General features: G+C 40.1%; 1 protein-coding gene across 1 annotated transcript in view; it reads left to right on the top strand.

Annotated features, from left to right (window-relative positions):
• CHM (CHM Rab escort protein) overlaps positions 1–26471 on the top strand; it is a 341597-nt gene that overhangs the window by 16897 nt on the left and 298229 nt on the right. Inside the window, exons 2-4 of the mRNA XM_053715047.1 lie at positions 1572–1638; positions 9528–9600; positions 18592–18716. Of these exons, the coding sequence (XP_053571022.1) occupies positions 1572–1638; positions 9528–9600; positions 18592–18716 (265 nt within the window). The remainder of the gene's footprint in view (positions 1–1571; positions 1639–9527; positions 9601–18591; positions 18717–26471) is intronic.

The raw sequence follows: 26471 nt of genomic DNA, 5'->3' as shown, positions 1-26471 counted from the left end.
GCTTGATCTTATCAAAGCGAGGGTTCTCAGATTCTGTCATTGATACTCTTGTTCAGGCCAGAAAGCCTGTAACTAGAAAAATCTACCACAAAATATGGAAAAAATATATCTGTTGGTGTGAATCTAAAGGATTCCCTTGGGACAAGGTAAAAATTCCTAAGATTCTATCCTTTCTTCAAGAAGGTTTGGAGAAAGGATTATCTGCAAGTTCTTTGAAGGGACAGATTTCTGCCTTGTCTGTGTTACTTCACAAAAAGCTGGCAGCTGTGCCAGATGTTCAAGCCTTTGTTCAGGCTCTGGTTAGAATCAAGCCTGTTTACAAACCTTTGACTCCTCCTTGGAGTCTCAATTTAGTTCTTTCAGTTCTTCAGGGGGTTCCGTTTGAACCCTTACATTCCGTTGATATTAAGTTATTATCTTGGAAAGTTTTGTTTTTGGTTGCAATTTCTTCTGCTAGAAGAGTTTCAGAATTATCTGCTCTGCAGTGTTCTCCTCCTTATCTGGTGTTCCATGCAGATAAGGTGGTTTTGCGTACTAAACCTGGTTTTCTTCCGAAAGTTGTTTCTAACAAAAACATTAACCAGGAGATAGTCGTGCCTTCTTTGTGTCCGAATCCAGTTTCAAAGAAGGAACGTTTGTTGCACAATTTGGATGTAGTTCGTGCTCTAAAATTCTATTTAGATGCTACAAAGGATTTTAGACAAACATCTTCCTTGTTTGTTGTTTATTCTGGTAAAAGGAGAGGTCAAAAAGCAACTTCTACCTCTCTCTCTTTTTGGATTAAAAGCATCATCAGATTGGCTTACGAGACTGCCGGACGGCAGCCTCCTGAAAGAATCACAGCTCATTCCACTAGGGCTGTGGCTTCCACATGGGCCTTCAAGAACGAGGCTTCTGTTGATCAGATATGTAAGGCAGCGACTTGGTCTTCACTGCACACTTTTACTAAATTTTACAAATTTGATACTTTTGCTTCTTCTGAGGCTATTTTTGGGAGAAAGGTTTTGCAAGCCGTGGTGCCTTCCATCTAGGTGACCTGATTTGCTCCCTCCCTTCATCCGTGTCCTAAAGCTTTGGTATTGGTTCCCACAAGTAAGGATGACGCCGTGGACCGGACACACCTATGTTGGAGAAAACAGAATTTATGTTTACCTGATAAATTACTTTCTCCAACGGTGTGTCCGGTCCACGGCCCGCCCTGGTTTTTTAATCAGGTCTGATAATTTATTTTCTTTAACTACAGTCACCACGGTATCGTATGATTTCTCCTATGCAAATATTCCTCCTTTACGTCGGTCGAATGACTGGGGAAGGCGGAGCCTAGGAGGGATCATGTGACCAGCTTTGCTGGGCTCTTTGCCATTTCCTGTTGGGGAAGAGAATATCCCACAAGTAAGGATGACGCCGTGGACCGGACACACCGTTGGAGAAAGTAATTTATCAGGTAAACATAAATTCTGTTATTATCTGTTCACTGTTACCTTATATGTGTAACTTAGAGGTGGGTACTGGAAGCCAGCATATGTAATGATTCTTTAAAAACATGCTAAAAGCATTTTTTTCCCCTGTAGGCCTCCCTGAATCCATCATTGCAGCTGCTTGCTCTAGAATTGGCCAGAGGGTTCTTCATATTGATGCGTAAGTAAAATAACAATTATCGAAAAGTCAAGATGAAAAATTCATGATTCAGAAAGAGTGTCATTTTAAAGACTTTTCAATTTACTTTTATCATCAACCTCTTGATATTCTTTGTTGAAAAGTCAGATCCCAAGCAGTAGTGCGTTACTCGGAGCTAGCTGTGCACGTCAGGTGAACCAATGACAAGAGGCATAGGTGTGTTTCCCCCAGTCAGCTTCTACCTCCCAGTAGTGCCTTGCTGCTCCTGACAGAAACTAGGTAGGCTTTTCAACAAAGGATACAAAGAAAATGAAGTATATTTGATAAATGGAAATATATTGAAAGTTGCATGCTTTATTTGAGTAATGGAAGTTTCATTTTTAATTAAATGGTCTCTACATGTCAACAGGATATCAATGCAATAGATCACTTTAATATAGTGATATAATCTTGTCTAAGCATGTATGCTATTTGTACTGTTTGCTATATAACACCTTTAAACATCTTATTAGCAGGTATGTTACAGCATGTCTATTTAATCTGCCTGTTCCCTTCTAAAATCTCCTAAATAATTAATCCTCTAGAATTCATATTTAAGCCACCCATTTTTAATTAATTTAATATATTTGTCCCTAACACTTCTATACATAATGTACTATTATGTGAACAATAGATATATTAAAGTTATGATTCAGGTAGAGCATGCAATTAAAAAATATATATTTAAATGTACTTCAAATGATCACATTTTGAACAGTTGTTTTATATGAACATGTACACACTGCACTAGAGTTCAGTGTATATGAGTCTGTTGATACAGGGTCATGGAAGTGAAAGAAACAGATTTGTAACAATAAAATCTACCGCTATTTTGAATTTCAGAGTAAAAGTTACTGCATCATCTTTTCCTTCTGTGTTTGTTGATCATATAATTTTACTGTCTTTAAAGGGCATTTAATAAGTGGCACTTTACTATATGTTTTGACACCTTAACAAGGTTTTCTGTTCGACAAAAATGCATTTAGCGGTTCATTTTTTTTTTTTACCTGAATGTGACTGCAGTTAATGTATTCATTGATTGATCTGAAGGTGGAACTAATGGCAGTGACAGTAGATATTTAATACTTTAACAAAATGTGTAATGAAAAAGCTTTGGAAGAATGTAGTTTTGTTTTTATTTTAATGCTAACTTAAAGGTTCATAAAATACTTTGAGAGTGTAGTATTAAATATTGATGCATGTTAAAAAAAAAAGGCAATGTATTTATTTTTATTATTTTTCTCCCCCTTTCCTGTAATTTAACTATGAACATGTCTCCTTATCCATATGCTTTTAATAAGTAATATCCCCTAGAGATGTGTGCATCTTTAGGAAAAGTGAGAAAACCAGAACCTCAGCATCCAGAAGTGCCGTGTAGCAATCATTTTCTGAAAATATTTGTTTCTATTTCATACTTGCATTTTCGAGATTATCACTTTCAGTACAGGTGCCTTTATAAACCGGATTTCAGACGGCATCACGCTTAGATGACTGCGCTTTCAGAAGGAACCACACCGCCATGACCGGGCTTTCAAAAGAAAGCACACCTTCGGGACCGGGCTGTTAAACAGTATTGCGACTGCATGTCTGTTTTTCAGGATTTGCGGTTACATTATTGAAATCCCTCTCATGAATGTTCGATCCCGTTTGAAAGCCAGGTCACTAAGGTGTGGTTCCTTTTAAAGCCCCTTTCACAAAGGCACAATCCATTTAAAAGCATGTAATTTGCAGCTACATTATTGCAATAGAGCAGTTTTGCAGTTTACAATGTGAGAACTGGTAAAATCCCATTTAGAAGATTAAATAAGGCCACTTCTTTATATTAGAAACCTGTAGTGTTCTTCTAGATTTCATATGCAAATCTCGCCAAACCAGAAAAACAATGCTTTCTCAGACAATAATTGGAAATTTTTAGCCCCTTCATGCTGGGGGGCAATTGTTTTCTTTTCAAGGTTTAACAAGTGCCTACAGCTGGACAAGTGAGCTAATTGCTCATTAATCATATATTCTTTTTTACTGTTTCATATCTATTTAACAATATTAATAACAACAACAATGGAAACTTTTATATAGCACTTTTCTCCTGGTTGCACTCAAAGCTCTTGAAAAAAGTTAACTTTATTCTGTTTTCCTTTCATTTTTTCTTTTTCTTTTTTTTCTTCTTTTATATTCTAATCTATTTAGATGAACCAAGGCAGTAGAATATTGTCTGCAATGTTGGGGGTATCTCTTCACTTATAAAAGAAAACTCATAATTAAGAAACTTGATAAATACAAGCCAGATATCACCCTCATTCAGAAGACCCTTTTAAAACCCCAAGAAATAAATGAGCTTAAATCTAAATGGGCGGGCGTGTTTCTTGCCCCTGCACATCCAGGAAGAAAGGAGTGACAATTTTATTAAACACAAATTTTAATTTTTTAAGTTTTGTCCCAAGAACTGGTTAAAGAGGAAAGATTTATTATTTTAGAATTAAAACTTGACCACGTTTCATTAACAATATGTAACATCTATGAACCAAATAAGGAAGATGTTGACGTCTGGAACAAAATTCAAGTAAGTTTTGCAATACATAGGGCCAAATCTGACTATAGCTGGGAATTTCAACCTTGCTCCCCAAACCAACATGGATAGTTTGATACAAGCTAGATCTAGTTCTAGTAATCGGCCAGCATTGTTAGATTTGCAAGGCCCTGAGCCTTGAAGATCCATGAAGAATCCAAAATCCAGATCTGCGCATATATTCATGGGCCTCTAAATCTCATCTCTGTCCAGAATTGATTATTTTCTTGTTGGTAAACATAATAATATTATTTATTTTTATTATCAGTTTATTTGGAGAGTGCCAACAGATTTCGTAGCGCTAGCGCATTGTTATTTCAGATCATGCAATCATCTCTTAATTTACAATGTGGAGAAGTGCTGGTTGATAAAACAGGGACATTTATTTTCCTGCGATATTTAATTACAAATAATGCATTTAAATATTGGCTTATAGGAAAATGGAATGAATATGTTACTATTTTCACAAACTGAAATTTTCTGGGAGGTCGCTAAGGCGGTGTCAAGAGGTGAAATTAAAGCTTACCTATTATTTAAACTTAAAAGAAAGTCCAAGGCCAGAGAATTACAGTTATCTAGCCAATTGAGAACTAAACTTCAGCATATATATTAACAATGTTTCAAGAGTAAATTGGTAAAAATATATTAATGCAAAGAAAAAAAGGGTAATATTCCTTAGCCAAAAATCAGCACAAAAGGATTTAAGGTTAAGAGTGAAATTGTATAGAATTGGGGAAACGTTGAGTAAATATTTAGCAAACCAGTGAAAATGAGGAAAAACAAAAATTAATATCCCCTCAATTAAAGTATGAGGTAGAAAATGTATTAATCATAATGATATTAGCAAAAGAATTCTTTGCTATTAATGATTCCATTTTGGGATGTTTCCTATCCCAAAGATTTCGAGAGATTTTGGACTTTTTGAATTCTTTCATATTGGAGGTAGAAATTAAAGTGTCATTAATCAGACCCACTTAAAGGGACACTGTACCCAAATTTTTTCTTTTGTAATTCAGAAAGAGCATGCAATTTTAAGCAACTTTCTCATTTACTCCTATTATCAATTTTTCTTCGTTCTCTTGCTATCATTATTTGAAAAAGAAGGCATCTAAGCTTTTTTTTGGTTTCAGTACTCTGGACAGCACTTTTTTATTGGTGGATGAATTTATCCACCAATCAGCAAGGACAACCCAGGTTGTTCACCAAAAATGGGCCGGCATCTAAACTTACATTCTTGCATTTCAAATAAAGATACCAAGAGAATTAAGAAAATTTGATAATAGGAGTAAATTAGAAAGTTGCTTAAAATTTCATGCTCAATCTGAATCACGAAAGAAATTTTTTGGGTACAGTGTCCCTTTAACAAGGCAACTGGTCCAGACCAAATCCCTTTAGAGCTCTGTAAGATATTGAAATATTTGATGGTGCAGTATTTGGGAACTCTATTTAATAAATATTTTTTGCAGGGAGAATTTTTTTACACTTCCTCTTTTAATACGTTGATCCCCAAAAAAGGTAAGGAAGATGAAAATCTTAATTCATACTGGCCCATCTCTTTATTGAATAACGATTATAAGTTGATAATAGGTATTCTAGTTAATAGATTAAAAAAATAAAATCCTTCCAGTTATTACACATCAAGACCAATCTGGATTTATGAGTGGCAGGAATCCCTCATTAAATGTCAGGAAAGTTCTGCTAGTGTTAAATCATTACTGGTATAAGATGTATAAAAAGAATAGTAACTTTTAGACAGATCTAGCATTCTTAACAATCAATGCGAAAAAGCATTCAATTCTATTTCATGGGACCACCTCATCACGTTACTGAAAGATTTTGGGTTCTCCGGTCATTTTAATACATTTATTTATCTAATTTATAAAAACTCTACTACTTCATTACTTGTGAATGGTATCCCCACTACTAAAATATAACTCTGTTACTGCACCAGACAAGGATGTCCTCTCTCCCCCTATTATTCAACTTAGTGATTAAACCCTTGACTATACATATTATAGCAATTGAAAGAGATTAAAGGGGACATCTATTTAAAACTATTTATGATGATCTGGTAATATACTTTAGCAATTCAAAAGTCAGTATCCCGCTACTATTGCAAATAATTGAGGACTTTGGTTCCTTTTCCAGGTACAAAATTAATACTCATAAGTCTGAAATACTATGGATCTTCAAAGATAAGAATAGTTTGCAGAAAATACCATTTAAAACAGTTCAAGATGAATTTGAATCTTCGTCTTTGCTGCCTCTATGTACCTTGCTTTAATCCTTTATTATTAAAAGTTATTTTTTAACTTTACCTGAAGTGTGCAACTGTTTTCCCTTTTTGTCTATAATGAATTTGCTTATCTTGGTATTAAGATAAAGAAAAATCCTAGTGAATGGTATAAAGTAAATTATATTCCTTATATTGCATTTAAATGATGGTAAACTCTCGCCTTTTATAAAAACAGATCCGGTATGTTAGTGATATTTTAGAGTTTAATTAATAAATTGCGCTATAACTTACTTTTTAATATAAAATTCAACTACCCCACACTCTGCCGCCCACTTCAAAAGTAAATTTTTCTGTGAGCTAATGGTTTGAATTGTTGTCCTATCAGCGCTTTAGCTACAACAAAAGTGCCATACTGGGAGAGCGCTGATTGGACAACAATTCAAACTGTTAGCTCTTAGAAAAAATGGTATTAGAATTTAAAATCTATATTAAAAATTAAGTTACAGCGCATCTTTATTACAAATAATGAAATAAACTCCATGTAAAATATAACTAACATTCAGTGTATGTTTTGAAAACGACGAGAGTTTACCATCACTTTAGTAGCCTAGAGCAACTTAGACGTTTTGATGGTTTAGCATTTTCTGATTTTAAATATAATGGGGAACCCTGATAACATTCAATGCCTGGAGGAGTAAAGGCCTTATTCTTCTAGCACAATTTAGAGAGAAAGAACAGGATATAATTAAATAATTTGAAACCATTTCTCTGCCTAATACAGATTTTTACACATGTTTGCAAATTAGACATCTTATGTCAGCTCTTATTAAAGATCAAGGTAGGACATATGCCTGGACAGAACTTGAATCTCGCTCGCGCTCGCTCTCTTTTGCTCTCTCTATCCCCCCTCTTTTGAGCGCTCTCTCACGTCCCTGCCTGTGTCACGCCCGGCCCCACCCGCGTCACACCCGGCCCCACCCGCGTCCACACCCGGTCAGCATGCAGAAGACCAGGTGTGTTTGTCCTCGCTCAGTCTCTACTGCGCATGACAGCTTCGGACAAACACACTTGGCCTTTTATATTACAGGATCTGTCTGTACTAGAACAGTGATTTTTAACTTTTTTTTTTTTTGCCGTGGCACACTTTTTTACATTAAAAAATCCTGTGGCACACCACCATCCCAAAATTTTAAAAAAATCACACATTGTAGCCTAATACAGCATATATATATATATACACATACATACAAACACACACATACTGTATGTATTGTGCTGTTATGCCATGCCGCCTACAAACTACCCCTGCACTGGGAGTAAAAAACAAGCAAAGTTTAAAAAATATGTCACACTGTTGTCAGTCTGCCGTGGCACACCTGAGCATCTCTCACGGCACACTAGTGTGCCACGGCACACTGGTTGAAAAACACTGTACTAGAATATTTAATTGATTAAAATATAACCTTTTAATAAAAAGGCAGCAAATATAGAACAAGCTTCTTGCTGCTCACACACACACATATATAAAAACACTCCTCCAGTGCTATATTATTCCTGTAGTGTGAGTAAATTCTTTTGCGACTAGAGCAATATTATTGACATGTTAATCGAGAGGAGGATGCTACATAAATTCTAGACACCAACAAGTACTGTCTTAAATAACCTTAAAGGGACATTATACACTCATTTTTTCTTTGCAAAAATGTTTTGTAGATGATCTATTTATATAGCCCATGAAGTTTTTTTTTTTGTTTTTTGTAAATGTATAGTTTTGCTTATTTTTATATAATATTGCTCTGATTTTCAGACTCCTAACCAAGCCCCAAAGTTTTATGAGAATACCGTCAGATACCTACTACAGCTTGCTCCTGTTTGTGTAAAGGGTCTTTTCATATGCAAAAGAAGGGGGGAGTGTCTTATTTCCCACTTGCAGTGGGCTTTCCAGCTACCTTTTCAACAGAGCTAAACTGAGAGCTTCTAACTAAGTTTTTATATCAGTATCTGTGCAACTTATTCTTTATAGTAGTGTCTATTACATGCAGTTATATGATAATGAGTGTATACTGTCCCTTTAATCAATCGCTCAGCATTTACTCCCAGCTTTGTTAATAAAGTAATTCCACACAGTTACACTACTTATGGTGCTAGAAGTACTAGGAGAGTACCGGTTTGGTTCTCTAGAAGAAGGTATTCAACGTTAGTTTGTTATATTAAACTAGTTCAACATTATTAAATTTTCAGCCGGGTAATGCATCCATTAAAAAGGGCCTGGGGAGAACATACTGCAGATCTACTTCTTGTTGAAAGGAGAACCTCTAACCAATCTGAAGCCCAGTTCTTCCTTGCAGTAACCTGTCATGCAAACGGGTAGACAAGTTCTCAGCCAGGCGGTGAAAGGTCTTTTCACAGTTGAAAATTTCATAGGCCTCCCAGGTGAAATGTGCACATAATCTGGGGACATAGATTTATACACCATGCACTATATAATAGCAGTTTAAAGCACTTTTTGACACTTTAAATTTATCATGGTCGGCTTGGCATACTCAGAATTTGCTTCTGAGTTGTACCCAGTAACTTCCCCTTCACCTGTGCTAATATCACAGTGTTATACCACACAAATGCTTGTTAACTTGAATATTCCAATCAATTCATGCATTTTTAAATCCGTTTTCCAATGCCTACCTGAATTTAAAACTGCACAAAAGGGTTCATTGTACCACTCTGTAAATGGTATTTGTGATATTCTTTGATTTAATTTTGCAACGTGTCTGTTTCTTAGTGCAACTTGGTGTCATTAATATTTATTTGTTTCAAAAGCTATTCCTAAGTATTTTATGAGTAAATTGGCTTACTGAGATGTCAGTTTGCTGTTACTAAGCTAGCCAAGAATCACAAGCATTAATCTGTAAACTCTTAATGATGAGTTTTAGGTAATTTGTTTCAGCCTATCAATTTATATTTTGTTTCCTCTTTTTATGCTTAATTTTGTTATACCTAATTGTGGCAGTCAAAAATTAATTGCAAAGTACATTTTTATGAGAGCCTTTTAACAATTATTTTTTTCTCTTACAGGAAAAATTACTATGGTGGGAATTGGGCCAGCTTTACATTTTCTGGGTTATTGGCCTGGATGGAGGATTGCAAGGTAAATTAACGAGACTTAATGAGAATGGCTGGAAAATTTACACAAGTCTGGAATTGTGTATGTAATTGAATAATAATTTATATAGCAACTGAAAATGGCATATTTTTATAAATCTTGAACTTTTGGGTTTGGCATTTACTTTTCTACTTGGCTAACAAACTTCTGCTGTAGTTATGCCAGCATATGACTGTATGATTTTATGACATTACTACCTCAAAGTTTGTGTACTTTATAATAGATCTGAAAGTGGAATTTAGTGAATGCACACCACTATCAATGCAGTGGGATACAAAATACATCAACATTTCTGTCATAAGTGTAAAAAAAAAAAAAAAGAAGAAGTTGTTTAGATCCATTTTGAATTTGAGGACTTTTGGAACTGTGGTTAATGACAATAGAGATACTCAGAAGAGATGATAAATAAGGACAAGGATCAGTCATCCTGAAGAATTAAGTGTTTTCATCAGTGGAATATCATCTTTTTAAGTGATAATTTTTAGTTTTCTTACTTTTACAAGATATGACAAGTCCACGGATTTCATCCTTACTTGTGGGATATCGCCTCCTGGTCAGCAGGAGGAGGCAAAGAGCACCACAGCAGAGCTGCATATATAGCTCCTCCCTTCCCTCCCACCCAGTCATTCTCTTTGCCTGTGTTAGTGATAGGAAGAGGCAGAGTGAGGTGTTAGTTATAGATTCCCACGGGAATAGGGCCCTCAATCCCTCCTGTATGTGTTTGTAAATTCTGTCCTGTATCTTACAAGTCTTGTATTGTTTTATTTAAATGAGTTGTATCCATGGACAGCGCTGCGGAATATGTTGGCGATTAATAAATAAAGTATAATAATAATAATAATAATCAAGTGTTTATTATTTATTTTAAGTGGTGCCACTGAGTACTACTTTGTGCTAGGGTGTAGCCTAGACCAGATCACTATCTTCAGTAAAAAGAGAAGCATCTGGTGGCTTTAAATCAATGGAAACTTGTGGGACATAATTCTCACTGCACCTCCCATACTGATGTTGCCCTGCTTATAAAAGTCTGAGGGGAGAGAGATACTCAGTACATTTTATTTCCACAGGCCAATGTGAGGAGAAAGTGAGGACCTCGCAAGCCGGGTGGACTGCCTTACTGCCGGGCAGCAACTTCAGGTAAGTGCTGATTTTTATTTCTGGGGACACGCTCACAGAAAAATTGGCACTTTTATTTATTAAGGGATACTGGATAACATTATCCCTAGGAGGGAGGACATGTTATTGGGCAGGCATTGCAGGCACTGGTAGGACGTGGAGAAGAGGCTCTCTTTTTTTGTTTTACTAGCTCTGACAACGGCTTTATTTTTCTATAAATCTACTAGCCGTTTGGAGGGTTATTATTGCTCTGGGATGCATGTAAAATGTGGCGCATGTTATGATGTGCTGTTTATACTCCCCTGGGTATTATGTTTTTAGACTATGACTATAGGTTGCAGTCTTTTGTTAAAATGGGTCTCTGCTCAATATCGGCGTCTCCATTTTTAACTGCTTTAGCCACCCGGGAGTTTTTTAGTTTATTACGTCCACGATAGGCGGGGCTATGTGCACGTCATGTTTTCGCTCTCTTATTACTCTGTACTGGGCACGCTAGCAGTGACAGGCATGGTCCCTTGTAGCCTCCGTTTTTTAGAGCAGCAGGGAGAGCACAAGAGTAAATCACGCTCCGCTGCAAGGTTGCGACACTGTGTTTTTGGGTTTCTGACCTCAGAATAAATCATGCAGGGTGGACACGCTAGCAGTGACAGGCGTAGTCCTTTGTATCTTTAGCCATAAATCACGCAGGTTTCTTACTCTCTGAGTCAGAGACGTATACTCCATTTATATTCAACATATTTATTGTAAAGGAGTTTGTTGCAATAACATTAGGACGTTATGTTTATTATTTAAAGAGACAGGCTCTTATTATGGTGTTAAAACTTTTTTAATAAAAACGTGAATTGGGTTGTCTTATTCACTTTATGCATTTCACCCTGTGTATTTTCCATGTTATTGGATTGATTTAAAGCACATTAGGGTTTCCATTGTTGTTTTTTAAAGGAGACTAGGGTTGTTGCACACTCATTATGTTTTTCACCCCCAGTATATCCTATGTTAATGGACTACATTTTGATAACATTTGGATATTTTTCCTTTATTTTAAGACACAGTACCTCTGTTTCAGGTATTCAATTTTATGGATTACATCGTGAAAGATGTTTTTACATTTATGTCCTTTATATTATTGCAAAACCCTTTTCTGCTTCATCTGTGCGTACAATTTGCAGCCTTCTCAAGTGTTATATATATATATATATATATATATATATATGTATGTAACAAAGACAGAATGCAGTAGACAAAATAAAGTTAAAAGTTCCAAACTTTAATACAAAGCTTAAAAATGCCCACAACATCCATGGGATACATGAGTAAGACACAATCACTTGCACAAAACGGTATATATATATATATATATATATATATATATATATATATATATATATATAAAACAAACAAAAAAGTCCATTCTTTCAGTGCTCTGAGTTTCCTCCACGACTCCCCTGGAGTTGCTTTGCAAGACGTTGTTTCTCTCTGGTGAGAAGCGGTCGCAAGTCCGTTGTCGGCTTTTCCCGTGCTGCAGGGAGAGCGCAAGAGGAAAAATAACCATTCAGTGAGAGAGGTTCCTGTCACGGTTGTTGCTATCTCTAGGTCCCCTCTCAGACGTGAGGAAGAGGATACTTCGGTAGCATCTGAGGCTCAATGCTCATTTTCTGACAGTGTAATTCCTCCTGCTGATATTGAAGTTGTATCTTTCAGGTTTAAGCTAGCACACCTCCGTCTGTTACTTCAGGAGGTTTTAGCTACTCAGGACGACAATGATAACCTGGGGGTTGTCAATATAGGTCATACCGAGATCAGTGCTAAGGAATGGGAGATCTGGGGTATTATTTATTATTATTATTATTATTATTATTATTATTATTATTATTATTATTCTTTATTTATAAAGCGCCAACAGATTCCGCAGCGCTGTCCATGGGTACAAAGATAAAAGTACAGTACAATACAATATAGAAGACACCAAAGTTTAACAAAACAAATACAGGGGGAATTGAGGGCCCTGTTCCCGTGGGAACTTACAATCTAGATGGTAGGAGGGTGAGAAACAGGAGGTGGGGACTGCAAAGGTGAGAATGATGTTAGTGTGGAGTTAGATGGGGCAGCAGTTAGGCAGGTAGAATTCATTTTTTACTGATTTAGAGATAGGCTTCCATGAACAGAAAGGTCTTTAGGGAGCATTTAAAGGAGGAAAGGTTAGGGGAAAGTCTAACAGCTCTGGGAAGTGCATTCCAGATGGTTGGTGCTGCACAAGAGAAGTCCTGTAGCCTGGCATGGGAGGAGGTGATGGTAGAAGATTCAAGGAGCAGGTCATTGTTGGATCTTAGGGGGCGGGCTGGAATATATTTCTTGATGAGTGAGGACAGGTAGGGGGGGCTACGTTGGTAAGGGCTTTGTAGGTCAGGATGAGAATTTTGAATTTAATTCTGCTGTGGATGGGTAGCCAGTGAAGGGACTCACAGAGAGGTGCAGCAGATACAGAGCGTCGGGAGAGGTGGATTAGCCTAGCAGAGGCATTTAGGATGGATTGAAGAGGGGAGAGGCGGGAGAGAGGGAGGCCAGTTAGTAGGTTATTACAGTAGTCAAGTCGGGAGATTACCAGGGAGTGGATTAGCTGTTTAGTAGTTTCAGCACTCAGAAATGGACGGATTTTGGAGATATTGGATGTGGGGAATGAAGGACAGATTGGAGTCAAGTGTAACTCCTAGGCAGCGGACTTGGGGTGATGGGGAGATAGTGGTATCACCAACAGTGATTGAAAAGTTAGGAACCGGGGTAGAATTAGAGGGGGGGATTAGAAGAAGCTCAGTCTTGGACATATTGATTTTTAGGTGGTGAGAGGCCATCCAAGAAGAAATGCCAGATAAGCAGACACCGATGTGAGCAAGGACAGAAGGAGAGTGTGAAGGGGCGGATAGGTAGATCTGGTTATCATCAGCATAGAGGTGGTAGTTGAAGCCATAGCTACTGATAAGTTTTCCCAGTGAGGATGTATAAATAGAGAAGAGTAGGGGACCCAGAACAGAGCCTTGAGGTACTCCAACAGACAGAGGCAATGGAGAGGAGTCGCCACCAGCAAAGGAGACAGAAAAGGACCTATTAGAGAGATAAGAGTGGATCCAGGAAAGGGCAGTGTCAGAGAGCCCAAAGAGCTGAGAGTCCGTAGGAGAAGGGGATGGTCAACTGTGTCAAAGGCAGCAGACAGATCAAGTAAGATAAGTATTGAGTAGTGGCCATTTTTTTGAAAGAAGATCATTAGTAACTTTGGTGAGGGCAGTCTCAGTTGAGTGTTGGGAACGGAAGCCAGATTGAAAGGGGTCAAGCAGTGAGTTGGAGGACAAGAAGTGGGTTAAGCAATCGAAGACTAGTTTTTCAAGGACTTTTGAAGCTAGCGGAAGCAGTGATATGGGGCGGTAGTTTGCAGGAGAATTGGGGTCGAGGGAGGGTTTTTTGAGGATGGGGGTGACCTTTGCATGTTTGAAGGAAGATGGGAATGAACCGGTAGTAAGGGATAGGTTAAATATGTGAGTAAGAGCTGGAGTGAGGGTAGAAGACAGAGACGGTATTAGATGTGAAGGGATAGGATCAAGTGGGCAGGTAGTGAGGTGTGAGGAAGACAATAGGGAACTCACTTCATTCTCAGAGGTAGGGGGGAAGGTGCTGAGAGTGGTGGAGGGGGTTGCCGGGGGCGGAGATGGAAGGTTGCAGACTTGTGTTGGGATATTACTTCGGATGGTAATTGTTTTGTTGAAAAAGTAGTCTGGGTAGTTGTTCCCTTCAGGATCCTAGGGGTATCAGTTTGAGGGGTTGTTCAATATTGGCAACCTATGACTTGTCTGCCGTCAACTTTTTTTGATGCACTGGCTCTCTTTAGAAGATACCATTAAGACCTTTAAGTCGATCAGTTATTTCTTGCTGATGCTTCTGAACTCGGAAGTTAACCGGGTCCGGCCTTGGTCAGTATCTGGAAGCTCCAGGTGCGTTAGGCTTCTTATGGCCGCTGTTGCTTGTGCGGCAGCGTACTGGTTCCTTCTTTGTCTGGTTCCATTAGAACAGACATTTTTTTCAAGGAAGTCCAGGATAACAAAGTCTTTCTTCCTCTAAAGCAGGAAGGTAACTATTCACAAACCAAGTCTATTTGGAGTTCGACCCAGTCTTGGAACAAGAATAAACAATCCAAGAAGCCTTCTGCTGCTCCCAAATTAGCATGAAGGGTTGGCCCCCGATCTGGGATCGGATCTAGTAGGGGCAGGCTGTCTTCTTCATCCAGGCTTGGATAGGAGATGTTCAGGATCCCTGGGAGTTAGAAATAGTGTCTCAGGGATACCAGCTGGAATTCAGAAATTATTCTCCCAGAGGAAGGTTTCTTCTTTCTCGATTGCCTGTAGGCCAGATAAAGAGAGAGGCGTTCTTACACTGTGTAAGGGACCTATCCTCCATGGGAGTAATTTGCCCCGATCAAATTCAGGGACAGGGGTTTTTATTAAGATCTGTTCATAGTTCCCAAAAAGGAAGGGGAACTTTCAGACCTATCTTAGATCTCAAGAGTCTGACCAAGTTTCTCAGAGTTCCATCCTTCAAGATAGAATCTATTCGTACCATTCTTCCAATGATCCAGGAGGGTCAATTTATGACTGCCGTGGACCTGAAGGACGCATATTTTCATGTTCCTATCTACAGAGATCATCACAAGTTCCTGAGATTTGCCTTTGTGGACAAACATTTTCAGTTCGTGGCCCTTCCTTTTGGGTTGGCCACGGCACCCAGGATCTTCACAAAGGTTCTAGGGTCTCTGCTGGCGGTTCTCAGGCCGCGGGGCATTACAGTGGCGCCTTATCTGGACGATATTCTGATCCAGGCGTCGTCTTATCAGCTGACAAAGTCTCATACTGACATTGTTCTATCCTTTCTATAGACTCACGGGTGGAAGGTGAATCTAGAAAAGAGTTCACTAATTCCACAGACAAGGGTTCCTTTCCTGGGAACTCTAATAGACTCTATATCCATGAAAATCTTTTTGAAGGAAGTCAGAAAGTTAGAGATTCTGAATACATGCCGATCCCTTCAGTCCAATCCTCGGCCATCAGTGGCTTAGTGCATGGAGGTAATTGGATTGATGATGGTGGCGGCAATGGACATCATTCCGTTTGCTCGTTTTCATCTCAGACCTCTACAACTAAGCATGCTCAGACAATGGAATGGAGATTATGCAAATTTGTCTCCTCAGATAGATCTGGATCAGGAGACAAGAGACTCTCTTCTTTGGTGGTTGTCGCCGGATCATCTGTCCCAAGGGACGTGCTTCCGCAGACCCTCATGGGTGATAGTGACAACGGACGCCAGTCTACTAAGTTGGGGTGCAGTCTGGAATTTCCTGAAGGCTCAGGGTGTGTGGACTCGGTCGGAGTCTCTACTTCCAATCAATATTCTGGAGTTGAGAGCAATATTCAATGCGCTTCAGGCTTGGCCTCGGTTGGCTTCGGCCAAATTCATCCGATTTCCGTCGGACAACATCACGACTGTGGCTTACATCAATCATCAGGGAGGAACAAGGAGTTACTTGGCGATGACAGAAGTATCCAACATAATGCGGTGGGCGGAGACTCACTCTTGTTATCTGTCAGCAATCTACATCCCAGGAGTGGACAATGGGGAAGCAGATTTTTTTGAGCAGACAGACGTTTCATCCGGGGGAATGGGAACTCCATCCGGAGGTCTTTGACACCCTGATTCTCAGTTGGGGCAGACCGAAGCTGGATCTTATGGCATCTCGTCAGAATGCCAAGCTCCCGAGATACGGATCCAGGTCCAGGGATCTTCAGGCCGAACTGATAAATGCCTTGGCAGTGCCTTGGTCGTTCATCCTAGCTTATGTGTTTCCACCGTTTGCTCTCCTTCCCCGGATGATTGCTCGGATCAAACAGGAGAGGGTTTCAGTGATTCTCATCGCTCCTGCGTGGCCTCGCAGGACTTGGTATGCCGATCTGGTGGACATGTCCTCTCTCCCCCCATGGAAGCTTTCATTGAGGCAGGACCTTCTCATTCAGGGACCCTTCCATCATCGGAATCTAGTTTCTCTGCAGCTGACTGCTTGGAGATGGAACACTTGATTTTATCTAAGTAAGGGTTCTCTGATTCGATCATTGATACTTTGATTCAGGCACGTAAGCCTGTTACTAGAAAGATTCACCATAAGATATGGCGCAAATATCTTTATTGGTGCGAATCCAAGGGCTACTCATGGAGAAAGATTAGGATTCCTAGGATTTTATCTTTTCTCCAAGAAGGTTTGGAGAAAGGGTTATCAGCAAGTTCCTTAAAGGGACAGATTTCTGCTTTATCTATTTTGCTACACAAACGTCTGGCAGATATTCCGGATGTTCAATTTTTTTGTCGGGCTCTGACTAGAATCAGGCCTGTGTTTAGACCTATTGCTCCTCCTTGGAGTTTGAATTTAGTTCTTAAGGTTCTTCAAGGGGTTCCGTTTGAACCTATGCATTCCATAGATATTAAATGGTTATCTTGGAAGGTTTTATTTTTGGTTGCTATTTCTTCTGCTCGCAGAGTTTCGGAGCTTTCAGCGTTACAATGTGATTCTCCTTACCTTATTTTTCATTCCGATAAGGTAGTGTTACGTACCAAACCTGGTTTTCTTCCTAAGGTTGTTTCCAACAAAAATATTAATCAGGAAATTGTTCCTTCATTGTGTCCTAATCCTTCTTCTAAGAAGGAGCGTCTGTTACATAACTTGGACGTGGTCCGTGCCCTGAAGTTTTACTTGCAGGCGACTAAAGAATTTCGTCAATCATCTTCATTATTTGTTGTTTTTTGTGGAAAACGTAGGGGCCAGAAAGCTACGGCTACCTCTCTCTTTTTGGCTGAAGAGTATCATCCGTTTTGCATATGAGACTGCTGGATAGCAGCCTCCTGAAAGAATTACGGCTCATTCTACTAGGGCTGTGGCTTCCTCATGGGCATTTAAAAAGGATGCTTCTGTTGAACAGATTTGCAAGGCTGCAACTTGGTCTTCTCTTCACACTTTTTCCAAATTTTCCAAATTTGTTACTTTTGCCTCGTCCGAGGCTGTTTTTGGGAGAAAGGTTCTTCAAGCAGTGGTGCCTTCCGTTTAGGTTCCTGACTTGTCCCTCCCTTTCATCCGTGTCCTATAACTTTGGTATTGTATCCCATAAGTAAGGATAAAATCTGTGGACTCGTCATATCTTGTAAAAGAAAAGGAAATGTATGCTTACCTGATAAATTTATTTCTTTTACGATATGACGAGTTCATTTTCTAAGACAGGTCTTTATTTTTGTTAAACTTCAGTCACCTCTGCACCTTGGCTTTTGCTTTCTCTTCCTAACTTCGGTCGAATGACTAGAGTGGGAGGAAAGGGAGGAGCTATATATGCAGCTCTGCTGTGGTGCTCTTTGCCACCTCCTGGTCAGCATCCCATAAGTAAGGATGAAATCTGTGGACTCTTCATATCGTAAAGAAATAAATTTATCAGGTAAGCATAAATTTCCTTTTTTATTGCAATCAGTCCACAGATTCATGTGTTGTCAGTTGATCAGTTATTTATGACAGATCTAGTCTGTGAGCATTCATTAAGCAACATTGTCTGCATGTGCTACAGTATATATAAATTTAGTATACTGCAGATCACTCTGCTTTATCGAACAAAGAACGATAATAACTTTTTCCTTTAAAAAGCATGTTCTTTCTTAAAGGCATGAGATGTGTATGTTGTTGTTTTGGTAAATACTAATTTAGAATCCAATACCTTCATGTTGCTTGAAGGTTTAATATGTACATTAGTTTGTTTGATAAATATTTTCTATATTTTTTTTTCCTGCCAGCAAAATAAGGGCAGTGATGAGAAATCTGTAAATTATCAAGATAAGATCCAGGAAAATGAAGAAATTATTCTTCTCAATACCGTGAACAAGACCATTCAGAATGTAGAAGTTTTCTGTTCTTCCAGGTATGAAAACTTGTGTGTCTAACATATAAGTGACTTTACTAACAATTGTGTGCGCAAGTCTGACAGGAGTATTTTCTGCTTTGTAGGAGATGGAAATTCAAAGACTACTTGTATTTTAAAGAGACGCCATTTGTCTGTGTTTTATGTTGCTTTGTTTCTGATTTTAAGCTAGGGTGATAAAATTCTTAATTAAGTTTAGCAATGTAATATGAATTTGCTTTTTATTATTAGACATATGTTGTTATTTATCTAAACTGAGATGAATATTTTTTAAGAAAAAGATAAACCACTTTGATGAAATAACTGCAAATGAGCCCTTTTCAATGTGAACATGATCAAAGCAGGCATTTGTAGACATGGATGCTGAAAAAAACATCCACTAGACCACTTCTTCTTATGCCCTGTAATTGGACATGGTATATTAAGGTAAAGCTATTGGAATAGCAGCAGGTGAAGATGCTCTAAAAATAGTAACATTCATCTGACTCTTGTGAGGAACACCATTATTTACGAGATGGCTGTGTCTTGGGGTGTTGGATGCACTTGCATCTGGGGAAGGAGTTGTAAAGATGTTGCTAGATGCCCTAGCACCTGTGCAGGAGTTAGCCAAGTGGCTCAGGGGATGTTGGATGAGCTGGCAGCTGGTGCATGAGTGGCAAAAAGTTGTGCTTGATACACTAGTAGTTGGGGCAGGAGTGCCACTTGTAGTGACTCAAACTACTTTTGCTTCTTTTATTTTTTGCCGGCAAAAAGTTTGCATGTCACTGTAGAGTTTTGCTTTGACCAATACCATGAATTTAAGAGCTCAACGACCATTTACTTTCCAATGGCATGGAGATTCCACAAATCCATTCTAATTACTAGTGGGAATTCAACTCTTGGCCACCAGGAGGAGGCAAAGAACACCCCAGCAAAGCTTTAAGATCCCTCCCACTTCCCATAAACCCCCATTCATTCTTTGCCTTTGTGCATCATAGGAGGTGTGCGAAGATGGTGTCTGAAGAAAATCAAGTATTTTATAATTTAATGGGTATTTTCCCTGCAAGCAAGGATTGGGGCAATGATGTGTCCATGTAATCCTCTTTAGTAAGAGTTATGGTGGCTATTAGCTGTTGAAGGTTGGTGAGGTAGTCCTTACTTTTACTCCCAACAATTTATGCTAACCCCTATATGGAAAACCAGGGTTGGTTACTCTGCTTTTCCTCGTCTCGATCTGTCAGACCGGAGATGCAGTGCCTGCCCTAAAGTTAAAGCTCCAAGGTCCCTGTCAAGATGAAGATTTTTCTGTGAAACCTGGGGCTGCTGAGAAAGCTGCAAGACTGGTAAGTCCCTGGATCCCTTATTCCTCTATGGCTTGTGGTCTAAGTGAGGGGTGACTTCTCCAGCTAAGGGTGGGGGACTTTTGCCACTCTGTTGATTTAACCCCTCAGTGGGGGCAGGCACTATGGGGTTTTCAAGAAAGGCTCCTATTAAGCTTAGAGTAAATCCCTTTGTGAAGGGTATCTGTGGCATCTTTTTTACTTTAATTGGGAATCATAGACCTCCTTAGTGGGTTATTTGTTTTTCCATGCCTATAATATGCTTGATGCTCCATTTCCTAGTAGGGATATCTCCTTTATTGTTGAACTGGAGCAGGCTTTTTGCTGACAATAATAAAGGGAGATCCCTTTCACCTGCAAGTACCAGTTCCATATTTATGCTCTGGACTCAGCACTTGGCTAAGGTGCTTGTATAATACGGCGCTTCAGTAGAAGGGCATCATTTGTACTATGAAAGAGTACATGCGTGGATGGCCACATTTGTGGCTCAATGCTAGGGTGCTTGCATTATCATGGCGCATGTGTAGGAGGGACATTTGCAGCACTCGGCTAAGGGTTCTTATGCAACTAGGTTACTGGCGTAAATGGCTGCATTGCGTCACTTAAGACATGTATTTAAACGGCTGCATTCACAGCAACAGCGTGTTGTGCTTTTATGTGAAGTGCCTTATCCAATATAGGAGGCATGTTTGTTTTCTCTTGTATCAGGAGGTGGTTTATTTTCTGCTTCCTGGCTTCTTTGGCGATTGCATTGCGTGCCAATTGTTTTAGCTTATTATGATCAAGCAAGGGGCTCTCATGTAAAGTTTTAACCTATTAGGGAGAAGCCATTTTTATTTACTGATGGGCACTTCAAATTGTATTTTCCCGCCATGAACAGGGTCTTTTTGGCGCGCTGCTGCATTGCACCTAGGAGAGAATCTCTTATCGCCGGTGCATTATTATTAGTGATTCAGCTTCTGGGCCCTATATATGTTATGATATGGACCGCCTGATCCAGGTGCGCAAGCCAGTTCCTCGCAAAATTTAACATAAGTTTTGGCGAACATATCTTTTCTGGTGCGAATATCGGGGTTTCTTCTTGGTGTTAAGTGAGAGTTTCCCGCATTTTGCCTCTTCTCCAGGAGGATCTGGAGAAGGGTTTATCAATTAGTTCCCTATAAGGTCAGATTTCTGCTCTTCCTGTTTTGCTTCTCAGGCGTTTAACTTCCAGATGTTCAGTCCTTTGTCCAGGCTCTGGTCAGCTCAGGCCTGCGTTCAATCCTGTTGCCCCGACTAGGAGCCTTCTGTTTGTTCTTCGGTTCTGCAGCAAGCTCTGTTTGAACCTATGCATTTTTTTCTGTTGGAAAGTTTTTATTGGCTTTCCTTCTGTTCGGAGAGTCTCTGAAATATCGGCTCTACTGTGTGATTTGCCTTATCTCATTTTCCATGCGGATAGGGCGGTTCTTTAGTCCCAATTTGGGATTCCTCCTAAGGTAGTTTCGGACCGCAATATCAATCAGGAAATTGTCATTCCTTTTTCTTCTATAAGATACGACGAGTCCACGGATTCATCCTTTACTTGTGGGATATTATCCTCCTGCTAACAGGAAGTGGCAAAGAGCACCACAGCAGAGCTGTCTATATAGCTCCTCCCTTGACTCCACCCCCCAGTCATTCTCTTTGCCTACTCTAAGTAATAGGAAGGGTAAAGTGAAAGAGGTGATAAAATGTTAGTTTTTATTTTCTTCAAGCAAGACTTTTTTATTTGAAATGGTACTGGTGTGTGCTATTTTCTCCCAGGCAGCAGATGGATGAAGACTTCTGCCTGGAGGCTGATGATCTTAGCAGTTGTTACTAAGATCCAGAGTAGTTCCCACAGAATTGCTGAGGAGTACTTAAGAAACTTCAGTGTGAGGAACATTTTTCATGCTATAAGCAGTGAGGTATGTTCAGTCATTTTTTTTTCTGGAGAGACTGTGTTATTTCAGAATTGGCTGACAGTATCCCCATGAGGGAAAGGTTAAGCAGTAATCCTAAAGTATAAAGAGGGGTATTACTGGACTTGCATATTGGGCTATAAAAAAAAAAAAGGTTGACACTGATGTTATGATGTTTGTGGGCAAACGTTTTCATGACTCGGAGTTACAGATAACGTTTTTTTATGATAGACGTTTTTCTACTTTATTAAGTATAGAGGGTACACATGGCTTCATTTATGGGTATATGAACCCACATGGCTAGGTTTTAGACCGCTCTGGTGCGGTTATTTTAGGCTGTGAGACATCGAGTGAGATGGGCGATGCCTATTTTCGCGCCTTAGTTGCGCAGTTGTTTTTCCCAGACAAGCAGCAAGCTCCAACTCCGGTGGGCCTTTCAGAACAGTATTGGGCCTAATCGAAGGTTTAATACGATTTTACAGACCCCTGAAGGCAGGTAGGCGCCACAGCAGGGCTGTGGCGAGGTGCAGGGGGTGTTTTTATTTGAAGTTAACGTTTTATAGCACAATGTTTTTTTGGTAAGGGTTAAGTATTCCTTTCCTTGTGGGACAAACTTAGCTGACAAGTTGGGATGCTTTTATCATAAAATTGGGATAATTATCGTTTTAAAGCAGTTTTGGAAAAATTGTATGTTTTTTTTCTCTTAAAGGCGCAGTACTGTTTTTTCAGATAGTTATTTTTTCATTAAATAAAGTGTTTTCAAGCCTGTTTGTGGTAATTACTAGCCTGTTTAACATGTCTGACATTGAGGAAAGCCAATGTTCCATGTGTTTAGAAGCCATTGTGGAACCCCCACTTAAAATGTGTCCCTAATGTACTGAAAGGGCCTTACATTGCAAAGAACATATTTTAGCTGATAAAAGTATGTCTCAGGATGATTCTTAGTCAGAAGAGAATCAGGTTATGCCATCTACTTCTCCCCAAGTGTCACAACCTTTAACGCCCGCCCAAGCGACGCCAAGTACTTCTAGTGCGTCTTATTCTTTCACCCTGCAAGATATGGCCGCAGTTATGTCTACTACCCTCACAGAGGTATTATCTAAACTGCCTGGTTTGCAGGGGAAGCGCAGTAGGTCCGGTATTAGAGTAAATGCTGAGCCCTCTGACGCTTTATTGGCCATCTCCGATGTACCCTCACAATGTTCTGATTTCGGGATGGGGAAATTGCTGTCTGAGGGAGAGCTTTCTGATTCAGGAAAGATGTTCCCTCAAACAGACTCAGATATGACGGCCTTTAAGTTTAAGCTTGAACACCTCCACTTGTTGCTCAGGGAGGTTTTAGCGACTCTGGATGATTGTGACCCTATTGTAATTCCACCAGAGAAATTGTGTAAAATGGATAGATATCTAGAGGTCCCTACTTACACTAATGTTTTTCCAGTCCCTAAGAGGATTTCGGACATTGTTACTAAGGAATGGGATAGACCAGGCATTCCGTTCTCTCCCCCTCCTACTTTTAAGAAAATGTTTCCCATATCTGACACCATTCGGGATTCGTGGCAGACGGTCCCTAAGGTGGAGGGAGCTATTTCTACCCTGGCTAAGCGTACAACTATACCTAATGAGGACAGTTGTGCTTTCAAAGATCCTATGGATAAAAAATTAGAGGGTCTTCTAAAGAAATTGTTTATTCATCAGGGTTTTCTTCTACAACCTATAGCGTGCAGCTGCTTTTTGGTTCGAGGCTCTAGAGGAGTCTCTTAAGGTTGAGACCCCATTAGATGATATTTTAGATAGAATTAAGGCTCTCAAGCTAGCTAATTCTTTTATTACAGATGCCGCTTATCAAATGGCTAAATTAGCGGCAAAGAATTCAGGTTTTGCCATTTTAGCGCGTAGAGTGTTATGGCTTAAGTCCTGGTCTGCTGATGTGTCATCAAAATCTAAGCTATTAGCTATTCCTTTTAAAGGTAAGACCCTATTCGGGCCTGAACTGAAGGAGATCATTTCCAACATCACTGGAGGAAAAGGCCATGCCCTTCCTCAGGACAAGACAAATAGAATGAGGGCCAAACAAAATAATTTTCATTCCTTTTCGAAACTTCAAAGGTGGTCCCTCTACCTCCTCCCCTGCCACAAAGCAGGAGGGGGATTTTGCTCAATCCAAGTCAGTCTGGAGACCTAACAAGGCCTGGAATAAAGGTAAACAGGCCAAGAAGCCCGTTGCTGCTGCTACCAAGGCAGCATGAAGGGGCAGCCCCCGATCCGGGACTGGATCTAGTAGGGGGCAGACTTTCTCTCTTCGCTCAGGCTTTGGCAAGAGACGTTCAGGATTCCTGGGCTTTAGAAATCGTGACCCAGGGGTATCATCTAGAATTCAAAGATTCTCCTCCAAGGGGGGGATTTCATCTTTCACATTTGTCTGTAAACCAGACGAAAAGAGAGGCGTTCTTACGCTGTGTAGAAGACCTATATACTATGGGTGTAATCTACCCAGTTCCAAAAGCAGAACAGGGGCAGGGGTTTTACTCCAATCTGTTCGTGGTTCCCAAAAGAGAGGGAACCTTCAGACCGATTTTAGATCTCAAAATTCTAAACAAATTTCTCAGAGTCCCATCCTTCAAGATGGAGACCATTTGACAATTTTACCAATGATCCAGGAGGGTCAATATATGACCAGCGTGGATTTGAAGGATTCGTATCTTCACATTCCTATCCACAAAGATCATCACCAGTTCCTCAGGTTCGCCTTCCTGGACAAGCATTACCAGTTTGTGGCCCTTCCTTTTCGGGTTGGCCACAGCTCCCAGAATTTTCACAAAGGTGCTAGGGTCCCTTCTGGCGGTTCTAAGGCCGCGGGGCATAGCAGTGGTGCCCTATCTGGACGATATCTTGATTCAGGCGTCAACTTACCATCTAGCCAAATCTCACACGGACATCGTTTTGGCTTTTGTAAGATCTCACGGGTGGAAGGTGAACATAAAGAGTTCACTTGTCCCTCACACAAGAGTTCCATTCCTAGGAACTCTGATAGACTCGGTAGACATGAAAATTTTTCTGACGGAGGTCAGAAAATCAAAGATCTTAACCACTTGCCAAGCACTTCATTCCATTCCTCGGCCGTCAGTGGCTCAGTGTATGGAGGTAATCGGGCTAATGGTAGCGGCAATGGACATAGTTCCGTTTGCTCGCTTGCATCTCAGACCACTGCAACTATGCATGCTCAGACAGTGGAATGGGGATTATGCAAATTTATCTCCTCAGATAAATCTGGATCAAGAGACCAGAGACTCTCTTCTTTGGTGGTTGTCACAGGATCATCTGTCCCAGGGAATGTGTTTCCGCAGGCCAGCATGGGTCATAGTGACGACGGACGCCAGCCTCTTGGGCTGGGGTGCAGTCTGGAATTCCCTGAAGGCGCAGGGTGTGTGGACTCAGGAGGAGGCTCCCCTTCCTATAAATATTCTAGAACTGAGAGCGATATTCAACTCGCTTCAGGCGTGGCCTCAGCTGGCTTTTGCCAAATTCATAAGATTCCAGTCGGACAGTATCACGACTGTAGCATATATCAATCATCAAGTGGGAACAAAGAGTTCTCTACCGGTGATAGGGGTTTTCAAAATCATTCGATGGGCAGAGACTCACTCTTGCCATCTATCAGCAATCTATATCCCAGGAGTGGAGAACTGGGAAGCGGATATTCTCAGTCGTCAGACTTTTCATCCGGGGGAGTGGGAGCTCCATCCGGAGGTGTTTGCACAATTGATTTATCAATGGGGCACACCAGAATTGGATCTGATGGCATCTTGTCAGAATGCCAAATTTCCTTGTTACAGGTCCAGTTCAAGGGATCCTCAAGCAGTACTGATAGATGCTCTAGCAGTACCGTGGTCGTTCAACCTGGCTTATGTGTTTCCTCCTTTTCCTCTCCTTCCTAGTCTGATTGCCAGAATAAAACAGGAGAGGGCTTCTGTAATTTTGATAGCACCTGCGTGGCCACACAGGACTTGGTATGCAGATCTGGTGGAAATGTCATCTCTGCCACCGTGGAAACTGCCACGGAGACAGGACCTTCTCATTCAGGGTCCGTTCCAACATCCAAATCTAGTTTCTCTGCGGCTGACTGCCTGGAGATTGAACGCTTGATTTTATCTAAGCGGGAATTCTCTGAGTCGGTCATAGATACCTTGATTCAGGCTTGAAAGCCTGTCACTAGGAAAATTTCTCATAAGATATGGCGTAAATATCTTTATTGGTGCGAATCCAAAGGCTACTCATGGATTCCTAGGATTTTGTCCTTTCTCCAAGAAGGATTGGAGAAGGGGTTATCAGCTAGTTCCTTTAAAGGGACAGATTTCTGCTTTGTCAGTCTTACTGCACAAGCGTCTGGCAGATGTCTCAGTCGTTGTCAGTCTTTGGTTAGAATTAAGCCTGTGTTTAAACCTGTTGCTCCGCCATGGAGTTTGAATTTAGTTCTTAAAGTTCTTCAAGGGGTTCCGTTTGAACCTATGCATTCC

The sequence above is a fragment of the Bombina bombina genome, chromosome 1, assembly GCF_027579735.1.
Source record: "Bombina bombina isolate aBomBom1 chromosome 1, aBomBom1.pri, whole genome shotgun sequence".
NCBI classification, from domain to species: Eukaryota; Metazoa; Chordata; class Amphibia; order Anura; family Bombinatoridae; genus Bombina; species Bombina bombina.
The sequence above is the reverse complement of the archived record's forward strand: the minus strand, read 5'-3'. Positions and strand labels throughout refer to the sequence as shown.